Here is a 12111-nt window from a genome sequence, read left to right as displayed (position 1 = left end):
CACACAAGCCGGAGGTGTCTACTGGAGTGCTCTCAGACAGCGTGCGTGCTAGCCGGGTTAATATTCTGAAGGCTGTTACAGGGCTCCATCTAAAGATTCAGAGGGGCTGGGGTTGCCTTGGAGATGAGAATTAGTAGGATGCTGTCAGTTATACCTTACAAGTTGAGAAGTGGTAGAAAAATTATGTAGGGTGAGGGTCAGGCTGAAGTTTCAGACAAGTTTGTCAAGATGACACCTAAGTAAGACTTGAAAGAAGTGCACTGCAAGGAGCGAGAGAGATGGTTCAGCATTTATGAGTGTGCACTGCTCTTGCAAAGTCTGATTCTCAAGCAACCACGTAAGGGGCCTCACATCTTCTGTAACTCCAGCTCCAGGGAATCTGACGCCTTTTTCTGGCCTCTGCAGACACATGTACATATATATACATATTAAGTCATTTAAATTAAAAAACAAGGTACCAGAAGAGCAGTGATAGGGAGTGGGGTGACCTCCGGATAGAAGGGAGCAGCTGGTGCAAATTTCCTTAGGTTGTAACTTCCCTGGTGGTTTAGAAACAGTGGGAGCTCAGTGGGCTAGGGTGGAATGAGCAGGAAGCAGTATGAAATGAGATCCGACAGGGTGTGATCTGCTCTCTGGGTTTTGTCTGTTTCGCCCCATTTCCTGTACAGACTTACATAGGGTAGAATGCACCAGTTTGAGTGTTGTCCTAGACCACAAATAAGACAAGAAACAGCTCAGGCTCCAGTTTCCCTGCACAGCCTGGTAGTGAATGAGCTCCCAGCCACACTCAGCCCAGGATCCATCAACCAATGTTACCTTTTCTCTCATATCGGAAAATTAACACGGAGTATAGCCTTGGGGTCTGGCTTCTTCTCACGTGCCATACTGTGTTTCTGATGTCTTGCATCGTTATTGGTCTGCTTTACCGGATTTCTGGGGGTGCGCTGCTGCATTTTTACAGAGCACATTTGCATGCTTTGTGGGTTTAGCTGTTGTAAGTCAGGCACTATTAAACGTTTGTGCAGGGAGTTGTATGTGGCTCTAACGAACGAGTAAACACACACAGCTGGGGTGCCTAAGTCCCGTGCCCACTGTGCGTTCAACGTCACCCAACTCTTTACCATGAGTGTTAGATTGTAACATTCCCACCCCAGACTTCCTGCTTCCACACATCCATGGCTTTTAGTGTATTCAGTTTTCCTGGTATTATTTTAGGGATGCAAGGAACTTCCCCTGCCAGGCTTTGGTTTGGGAGGGGGGGGGCTTCTGTCCTTCAGAGGGACAATGTGGCTCCATCTATTCACTGCTCTGCCTTTTGCTGCTCTCCACAGGTGGCTGCCCCATCCACTGTTTTGCCTGTGATTTATTCAATTGTCTGTGTGTGGGTTTGGCTCGGAGTTCTCCATCTATCTGGGACCCGCCCTCTGTTACCTGTGTGATCTGCAAGGATTGCTTCCAGGCTCTGCTGCTCCACCTTGCCTTCTGGATACCCTTCACACACTCCGCTTCTATTAAATCAAGTATCTATATTTTTCTTTTTGCCACATCTAAGAAGTCTTTGTCACTCAAAGTCATGAAAGCAGTTTTTCCTGTTTCCTTCTAGAACTTTCAAGAATTCAACCTTTCTTTTAACTCCATGCTGTTTGGGGGTTATTTTAGGCATGTGTTTAAAATATAGATAGGGGCTGCTTTGTGAGCGTGTGTCTGAGTGTCTCATTGCAATATGCTGGCAAATCCGGCCTGCCTTTCCTATTGGAAATTGCTTTTGCATATTTGTCAAAACTCATTTGCCCTGGTCTGGGGAAGTTGCTCAATGATTGCTGCACTTGTCTAGCAATTTGGATCTTCAGAAACCCATGGGTATGCTGGATGGTCATGGCAGCATGCCTGTAGTTCCAGCCTCTGAAGGAATGTCTTTGTTGAGAAATTATCTTGTTAATCGACCCTGCACACTATGGGGGAATACCATCCCCACAGTACATTGTTTAATGACTGTCATGAAGATGCCCTTGCTTCATTCTTAATTGGGAAGGAAGAGTGTGTCTTTCATGGTTAAATGTAATATGAGCTGGGGGTGGATTTATGTTCTCGAGATCCATTTGAGAGGACTCCTCTTGTGATTTCGTTGTTGCATTTTCCAAACCTGTTCTCTGCCTCTTGTTGATTGAGACTTTAGTCTGTTGATATGGGAAGTTACATTGATTGCCTTGAATTCTCAAGAGGAGCCACACCTAGAGATGAGAGGTGAGGCGTTCCCTATGTTTTTTAAGAAAGCTTGTGTCCTTAGAGGGAGGGTATGAGGCTGTGCTTTCCCTTTTTTGCAAGTTCACTGATGGCCAGGTGTGGCGATGCACAACTTTAGTCCCAACACTCAAGGAAGCAGAGGCAGGTGGATCTTGTGTGATCCAGGTCCCAGGCCTGTACAGTGAGACCCTGTCAGGAAGAAGAGATTCATAGATCAGGCTTGAGTATCTCACAGGATGAGTCGGACTGTGTTACTTCTGTTTTCTAGATAAAAGTCAATATGATTTCTCCCCCAAACACTCTGTGAGAAGTAAGAGGCTGGTAGGCCTGAGGTGCTCACTGTAGGACATTTCAATATAAAATCATTTTTATCATATATGAGTTTTGTTATTTGTCTCTAGAATGAATGTTAGCAAGTTAGGCACCACTCTACTTTAAATTAATCATTTGTATCTTCTCCTTTTTGCTTTTTTTTTCTCCTCCAGTAAACCCACAAGGTATTTATCAATGAACTTGGCTTTTCAAAGAAACAGTATCAGGCTTTGTTGGTTTTCTCTGTTTTGGAAGGGATTCATTTTTTATTTTGGAAATTGTGTTCAAACAGCATATTTTGATAATATTTCCCCTCCCCTAACTCCTTCCATATCCTCCACTATTTCTTTGTTTGTTTCTGATTACTTATTAATGGTTAGTTCTCTCCTTCCACCCTGTGAGTCTTGGGGATGGATCTCAGGTCATCCGGCCTAATTAAAATGTCCCCACCACTCAGGCACCTTGCCAACCCTCTAGTTCTTGCTGTTTTCTTTCCTTAAATTTAATATGTTCTGTTTTATTTTTACAGGTAGAATCCTAGTCTCTGGAGATTTATTTTATGTGTATGAGTTTTTTGTCTGTGCACAGCATACATGCCTGGTCCCCACAGAGTTCAGATGAGGGTGTCAGATACCCCTGAAACTGGAGTTGTGAGCCAACATGTCAGTCCCAGGAATCCAACCTGGCTCTTCTGCATGAACAAGTGCTCTTAACGTCTGAGCTGTCTCTCCCGCACCTGTTTTGTTGTTTTTGTTTTTAAGACCAGCTCTCACTATGTAGAGCAGGCTAACCATGAACTCATAATTCCCCTGCCTCAGCCTTGTGAGTATGGATTACAGCTGAGCCCTGCCCCTCGAAGCATGAATACAGTCCATGCAGGACACACAGACCTGATATTCCTTTCTACCTTTTGGCAGTCTTTGCTGCTAGATGGCAGTGTTTGAATCACTTGCATTCCATGTGACCCTTGCTGTAACTTGCTGTTCTTGACCTGTGTCCTTCATTGTCTTTTTGCAGTTCTGACTTTGGGTTGATGTCCTTCTTTGTCATCGCTTAGGTATTTATAGTACGAGGTACAGCCTCTGAGTTGTGTCACATCACTTACCATTGTCACCCTGCCAGAGCTGTCAACACATCATTTCGACTCTCCCCTGATCTTACACTGATGTTATATATTTTAATTCTACATGTGTTACGAGCCCACAATGCATTATTTCACAGTAAATATTTTAAACGAGCAGAGACCTCTTTTTCCTCGGCTACATATTTAAGCCTCTCCGGTGTTCTTTATTCTGCTGCTTCCGTACATGGATCTGTCAGCCTCCAGCCTGGGGGAGGGGAGCTCCTCTAACACTGTCTGTGGTCTGGGTCTCTAAGGATGAGTTCATGGGGGTAGGGTCGCATGGACACGTGTATGAAAAGTGCCATATCTCACCAGAAGGTTTCAAAGATACTTTCTTGAGGAGAGTCTTCTCCATAGCTGAGGTTGCACCACCACCACCACCACCACCACCACCACCACCACCACCACCCCTCACCCCTGTTCCTGCTCTTCTGTTTTGCATGATTCTAATAGGGGCACTGCTGCCCTGGTTTTCTTTCATAGATCTTTGTTGCCCTTCATGGGTTTTTTGATTTGGTTTGGTTTTTCTTGCCTTTGGATTCAGGTGGCATTTTTCTGAATGTCATTTGGCGTGTTCTTTGCGTCTCTTTGCCTGCAGCAAAGTCCTAGATGAGTGGATCGATAGTCTTTATCAAACCTAGAAAGTAGTAAGAGATCCTAAGTTGCCCCCACTGCTTGAAAACTCTGCTCCATCTTGTCTAGTCTGCTGTCTGGAGTCACCCGCTGGAGTCTTCATCTGAAGTATGATTCTCATTCTTTTTATTGCTTCCCTTTCTCTCCTTAGCATCCTTATGTCTCGTTCTGCCAAGTTGAATATAACTATTTTAGTGACCTTGTCTACTGATTGTGTGACTCCTATATTGGTATGCATCTGTTTGTGTGTGACAGGACTGCACAGTGTAGCCCCGGCTAACCCAGAACTTGCTATGTAGACCAATCTTGATGTCTTTCCACCTCAGTCTCTGTAACGTTGGGTGTACCTCATGCTTAGCCTTCCATATTGACTATGGTCCATTAATTTTCTTCTCTTTGTGGACTGTTTCTTTGTGTGTGTGTGTGTGTGTGTAAACATATCTTTTTTTTTTTAGAATTAATTTTTTATTAGGTATTTTCCTCATTTACATTTCCAATGCTATCCAAAAAGTCCCCAATACACTCCCCCCCCCACTCCCCTACCCACCCACTCCCACTCTTTGGCCCTGGCGTTCCCCTGTACTGGGGCATATAAAGTTTGCAAGTCCAATGGGCCTCTCTTTCCAGTGATACATATGCAGCTAGAGTCAAGAGCTCTGGGGTACTGGTTAGTTCATAATGTTGTTCCACCTATAGGGTTGCAGATCCCTTTAGCTCCTTGGGTACTTTCTCTAGCTCCTCCATTGGGGGCCCTGTGATCCATCCAATAGCTGACTGTGAACATCCACTTCTGTGTTTGCTAGGCCCTGGCATTGTCTCACAAGGGACAGCTATATCTGGGTCCTTTCAGCAAAATCTTGCTAGTGTATGCAATGGTGTCAGTGTTTGGAAGCTGATTATGGGATGGATCCCTGGATATGGCAGTCTTTAGATGGTCCATCCTTTCGTCACAGCTCCAAACTTTATCTCTGTAACTCTTTCCATGGGTGTTTTGTTCCCAATTCTAAGAAGGGGCACAGTGTCCACACTTTGGTCTTCGTTCTTCTTGAGTTTCATGCGTTTAACAAATTGTATCTTATATCTTGGGTATCCTAAGTTTTTGGGCTAATATCCACTTATCAATGAGTACATATTGTGTGAGTTCCTTTGTGATTGTGTTACCTCACTCAGGATGATGCCCTCCAGGTCCATCCATTTGCCTAGAAATTTCATAAATTCATTCCTTTTAATAGCTGAGTAGTACTCCATTGTGTAAATGTACCACATTTTCTGTATCCATTCCTCTGTTGAGGGGCATCTGGGTTCTTTCCAGCTTCTGGCTATTATAAATAAGGCTGCTATGAACATAGTGGAGCATGTGTCCTTCTTACCGGTTGGAACATCTTCTGGATATATGCCCAGGAGAGGTATTGCTGGATCCTCTGGTAGTATTATGTCCAATTTTCTGAGGAACCGCCAAACTGATTGTGGACTGTTTCTTGCTATGTTACCTTTCTGGTAAATCTCAAGTGACTGCCAGTGACCATGAACTAGGCCTTGCTCAGTCTGCTGCTGTTCCTGCACACATAAAGATTCTTCAGCTCTGTCTGTTAAAACAGCTGGTCTCGTTGAACCTTGCTTTTTTAGAGCTTTGACAGGGAGAGCAAGAACATCCTTGCTTGGGTAGATTTTTCCCTGTAATTGATGTGACTCCTTAAAGACTTCATTGTACAGATGGGAAAAGAATGCTTTTCTAGCCCTGCATCAGCTCCAGAGCTTCCTCTGCTCCTACCCCTTCATGCACCAAGGTCAGATGAAGATGGGGTTGGAGGGGGCTCTGGAGACCTTCAGATTTCCTCCTGGGCCTCCTACCCTCAAACACTGACCACTGAGGTCCCCCCACATTTCCACCTCCAGGTCAGCAGCTCATAAATACAGCTCACAGGCTTTCCTGCTCACCACTGGGAACTAGGTGTGTCTCAGCAACCAGCCTTCACAACCTGAAGCTCACCCTGTAGACTTCCATTTCTTGAGGATCATTGTCCCGTATCGATGGTGTCTACTGGTGACCACGATCTTCTATATCTTCTCTGATTTCATAAGGCAAGAAGGAAATCTGACTCTGGTGGCTCCATCATGGATGCACAGGTGGCAGGGATCAGAAACATGGTGTGACAAGAGTCACATGTGAAACAATGAATAAATAAAGCATTAGAGACTGCTACCTTCTGGTATAACCATGATGGCTGTATTTTTAAAAACACTCGTGATGACTGCTTTATAATATGCCTCGTGGTCTTGTTCAGTCTGCAAGCATGGTTAGCCTCCTTGCCTAGCCTAGAACAGGCCTTCCCCATAGGAAATGTGGGGAACTGAGAATTACATATGAACTAGCAGATGGCAGTCGTGAAGCAGGGAACAGAAGCCAATATGGAGGCAGGGAGGAACTAGACTTGGGCAGCATCCAAAGCCAGAGGGCCTTTTCTTTAGGCCCTTTATGGTAACTGCCAGTCTAGGGAGATACTTTGCACCCTTTTACAAAGCATAAAGCCCTGCATTATCTGTGCTCTTGCCACTACTGCTCCTGCAGATCTGCCACATACATGGAGACCCCTCAAGGGATATCTGGGTAGGCAGGATATTACATATGCTGCTCCGAAAACCCTGGCTATCCAAGTTAATATGAGAGAGAGAGAGAGAGAGAGAGAGAGAGAGAGAGAGAGAGAGAGAGAGGTGAGCGCTGGGATGAGCCACTCTGAGACCTTCTGAACTTCTAGTGTGTCTGTCTGTCTCCCTGTTGGGCCAAGCCACCTTCTCCAGACCTTAAACTTCTCCATTCATAAGAAACTTTTACAAGACCCCAGGGATACAGAAGTATACAATAGGTATACAAGCCAAACATCCCCAAAGACAGGTGTATACAACAGGCCTGCAAGTCAAACACAGGCTGATCATAAAACCACAAAGCTTTTTCTCTTAATCGATTATTTGGTGTGTATAGGACCTTACCATTTATTAAAGATGAAAGCAAATTAGTTACTAATGCGACGGATGCGCTTGTTTGTCTAAATACAATCCAAAGTTACACTAATTTGATGCTTACATGCTGAGTAATGCTAGCAGGGGACTATTCAAAGTTCCTTTTCCATGATATGGTGTGCAGTGCAGGATGCGTGGGTGGTGTGTTCAGGACCCAGGCTGCGGCGAAGTCACACAACGCAGCACAGGCAAACACTTTCAGAAATATCCCCAAATCACGGTATGTTTGATTTTGAATTTGTTTTTGGTGTTGCACGTTCAGTAATATTTGACTGTTATCAAATCTTTTGAGGCTCCAACATGCAGTTACATGACCCCTGTGTGGGGTCAGACCCAGTCCAAGAAGCGTTGGCTTATTCAACAGTGTCGTAGAGCCTCAAGGTAAACACACACACACAAACACACACACACACACACACACACACACACTTCAGGCTCACCAGACTGCTAAACAGAAGGACAGACACATGGAAAGACACTGCGGAGCCTGATCCAAAGTGAACCATGCCCATGTGCACTGCAGTTGACCACACATAAGTGCATGTGATGTTGACACACAGAACTTGCTCCATTTCAGAATCTTCTCCCACGTTTCTCCTTCCAAGAAGGAGTCCTCGACATGTACCGAGGAACATCACGACTGTGCCTCCCGGGACAGAGAGTCCCACGCTGCCAACATCCTGCTGTGCAGATCCAAGAGAAGCCAGGCTTCCCTGGAACACCAGTTCTTTATGGAGGAGGCCTACAACTCAGGTGAGGGTAGCCTGGACAACAGGTCCCTCCCAGTCCCTCCACCGGAAGTCGTTCTGAGGATGAGGAGTAGGAGCTCCCCTCTAGGACTTTGTGTATCGCAAAGGCTGCAGACGTACCTAGCTGTCTGTGAGGCCCTTGGCTTGTTCTTGCCTCCTGAAGCACCAACAACTTACATTTTTAAAAAATGCCCTCTCCTCCTCCCAGCCACACCTCCTCCTAACCACACCCCCTCCCAGCCACACCTCCTCCTAGACACAACTCCTCTTAGTCACACCTCCTCTTAGCCACACCCCTCCTAGCCACACCCCCTCCTAGCCACACCTCCTCTCCAACCACACCATTTACACCTCAGAGCATCAGCTTAGACATGAACCTCTCTTTCTGGAATGCTTTCCTCTTCATTCCAATGCCAAAGGGTATCAGGTGACACCTAGATAGACAGTTGGAAAAGAAAAACAAAGAATTTGTGTATGGAAGGATAAAGAAATGATTTTTAATGGATTTATGATTATCTGGGTGGATATATTGCTAAATGGATCAAAATATGTATTAATAGCTAGTAGTTAGCTAGGTGGAGGAGTGGATGGACTTTGGAGTTACCTGAGTAAATGGGTGGTTAAATAAATATGAAATGAGCAGACATGAGATGAAGAGCTAGATCACTGAATATATAGACATTAGGATGAATTGATGGGTGGGTGGGTAGATAAATGGGTGAATGAATATTAGAATGATAATAATAATATGAATGAGAGAAGGAGAATGTGCAGATGAGAATGTATTCCTGCTCTGTCCCATCTTAAACCCCATGAAGGACCACGTAAAAAGCAAGCTATCAGACAACTTCCCAGTGTGTCTGGCTCTGGCTTTCATTATATGCTCGCCCCTCTTTACCCATCCAACCCCCTGCCACAACGTGACCTCCCAAAGGCCCATCATCCTCACATCCTCCTTGTCATCTTTAGCCATCTGCTTCAAGATGCTCCGAGACATAGGCACCTCAGACCTTCTCCAAATCAAGTACATCACCAAGAAGATAAAGAAGATGGCTCGGAGCTTCCCCAACCTGGTGATGGAAACCATCCACGACTACTTCAAAGACAACCCAGAGGTGGTGTTGCTTAGGCCCCTGGGGCAGGCGTGGAAGCATAGGGAGCCCCTGGACCCTAAGTGGCACTCAAACCCTGAATCCTTCATGAGAAAGTTGCATTATTCTGGCAAAATCTCAATCTACTTGCACGCCACTAGGCTAAGTAGGGAGGAAGGGAAATGTACCCAGTTACCTTTGCCATGCTCAGAGCACACTCGTGAGGTAGAGGTTATGACTCTCACTCTTGAGGACTATGGCTTAGGGAAGAGGAGCATTTGCCTAAGGTCACAGAACTAGTAAATGGTAGAAACTGGTAGGTGGGTGGGAAGTGGGCAAACGGACAGATGATGGATTGATGGGTGGATATAGTGGATACAATGGAGATAGGGTTGGGTGGATAGATTGGTGGGTAGATAGCTATAGCAACTGATGAAGAGGTGGGTTGATCTAGGGAGGGGAGTAGGGAAGTGTGGGTAGTGAGTACACATGGAGATGGAGGCAGTCATTTATGAATACTTGAATGCATAAATGCATTAGTGCATGGATGAGGAAAAGCTGCTCACGTGTTGATGAAGAGATGACCTCACTTTGAAGGTTGGAGTGTTTAAATCCACAGCAGTTCCCTGAGGACCAACAAGCCTGTCCTCCTCTTGAGTCTTTAGGCCAGGCTCTGGGTTAGCACATGGCAGGTGTCTCCTAAGAATTGTCAAATGGATGTGTCCATGTGTGCTCCCTGCCTCTGGCCTCCTTTCCTATCCTCTCCATAGTGTTCTTGGCATCCCCCGTCACTGTCAGATGCCATGGTCTCAGTCTAGCCTCTGTCCTCCACAGATCTCCTGCCGACACACATTCCAGCTGTTCCAGGTCTTGGTGGCAGTCATTGGAGTCCTTGATGTCTTGGAGGAGACCTGGCAAAAATGCTTCATGCAGCTGGCCCTGGAGCACATGACCAAGTCCACGGTAGGCCATCCACTCATAGCACACAGGCTGGTTCCCCAAGGGCTTCCAAAAGCCCTTTAGTCAGTTGCCTGGGGTCCAAACGGGGTTTCTGAGCTTTCCCATCCATGTGTTTTCTGTATGTTCTTGTCCTTGAAATGGCCTCTTCAGCAGACCCCTGCTAGACCCATATACAAAAGCCAACCAGCTGGCTACAGCCCCACTCCCTCTCAGGATGTCTCTTCCTACCTATCCCTTCCCCGATGCCGATATACCAGCATCTGGAAGAATCGTTGCCTGTCACACCCACTCCTCAGACCCCAACCCTTGAGCTCCTGCCTCTTGGGTACCTGCTTGATGGAGACATACAAGCTTGGGACTCAGCTGCCCCAGCCCACCAAACCAGAAATATCAGTAGCCCCACCACCACCCTTCTGTAGGCCATAATGGCCTTCAAGGGCCCAAGACAGGTGGTTTTCTCCAGATCCACTGACCCCGTGGAGCCCCGTGTTGAACTACTTTATACACACAGCACAAATGGTGTTCAGAGAACAGTGACTGTCACCAAGGTGTACCACTCTCCAAGCTACAGCCTTCTACAAGTGAGCCCAGGTCCTTCATATGTCCTGTTTTTCTTCCAAGAGCCCAGCATGGCTTTGCCTTGCATGCTCCAGGCTTCTACCCTGAGTCTAATCACAGAGCCGTGGTCATGGCCATGTATTCTCAGTCTGCCAGCAGTATCCATCTGATTCCAGAAAACTGCTGAGCATCCTGTACTGATGACAGCGTCCCTCTGCTCTTTGTCAGTGCTGGTACACAGAACTCCCTCTCCAAGCTTCTCGTTTCCGCTTCCCTCCTATCCCATCTCTCTGGGCTAAAAGTTCACAGCATTCCCAATCTCCCACCAAGTATTGCGGTGCTGCATCTAGAGCTTGTGGGAGCAAACAGTTCTGGTTTTATTAGGAAAGACTCATTGTACACAACAAGGGGTTTTGCTACAACACACAGAAACACGTGCGCTGTGCAGGCTGCTTTTATCATTCCCTTGTTCTTCCTTCTTGCGTAACTACCACTAATCAATCGTCTTCCTCTCGCAAGCAGTCTCCTGTCTATTTTCATATTTTTTAACGTATTGTTTAATCTAGACTCCAGGTATAAGATGAGACAGGTGACATCTATCTTCCCCCACCTGGCTTATTTCACTTGATCTCCGGTTACATCTATTTTCCTGCAGAAATGGAATCAGACAAACATCCTTTGTGTGTCTGAATAAAAGCCCGCTGTGTGTTTAGGCTGTGTGTTCTTCATCCATTCATCTTCGGATGGAGAACAAGGCTAAGTCCATACCTTGTCTGTTGCAAACAGTGCCATATATAAACATGGATATGCGCATGTCTCTGTGGTAGGTTGACTTAAGACCCAGGGATGGTAAAGGTGGGTCATGTGGCACATCTCCTTTCAGTTCTTCGAGGAACAGTCAGACTTATTTTCACAGGTGCTGCTCAAGTATAATTGCACCAACTAACATTGCATGAATCCCACCCACCACCACCGTCCTCACCAGGACTTGTCTGTCTTCTTGTTGGTGCCCTGTGCTGCATAGGTTTTATCGTCAACTTGGCATAGGCTAGAATCCAACTGGGAAAAGAAATCTCCTTCGAATTGGCCTGAGTGTGTTTCTTTGGGGCATTGGCTGGACTGCTGATGTATATAGGAAAGCCCAGCCCACTGTGGGCAGTACCATCCCTAGGCAGAAAGATAGCTGAGCATAAGGCAAGTAACTGGAGCAGCAAGCAGTGTGCCTGCCTGGTTTCGGCTTCAGTTCCTTGTTTGAGTTCCTGCCCTGAATTCCCGCATAAGCCAAATAAACCCGTTTCTACTCTAAACTGATTTCAGTCAATGAGTGCTCCATCACAGCAGCATCTAAGCAAACTATAACACAGCCACTCTCTGTAGGATGATAGGGAATCTCGATGTCGTTCTGACTTGGATTTCCCAGAGG

The 12111-nt window shown here is 46.1% G+C and overlaps 1 protein-coding gene across 2 annotated transcripts in view; it reads left to right on the top strand.

The window, feature by feature from the left end:
- Positions 1–12111, top strand: part of Mroh5 (maestro heat-like repeat family member 5) — a 52736-nt gene that overhangs the window by 10255 nt on the left and 30370 nt on the right. For both annotated transcript variants that reach the window (NM_001033365.3, NM_001368162.1), the window contains exon 2: positions 10005–10133. In NM_001033365.3, the coding sequence (NP_001028537.1) occupies positions 10098–10133 (36 nt within the window). In that variant the 5' untranslated portion in view covers positions 10005–10097. The remainder of the gene's footprint in view (positions 1–10004; positions 10134–12111) is intronic.

The sequence above is a fragment of the Mus musculus genome, chromosome 15, assembly GCF_000001635.26.
Source record: "Mus musculus strain C57BL/6J chromosome 15, GRCm38.p6 C57BL/6J".
NCBI lineage: Eukaryota > Metazoa > Chordata > Mammalia > Rodentia > Muridae > Mus > Mus musculus.
The sequence above is the reverse complement of the archived record's forward strand: the minus strand, read 5'-3'. Positions and strand labels throughout refer to the sequence as shown.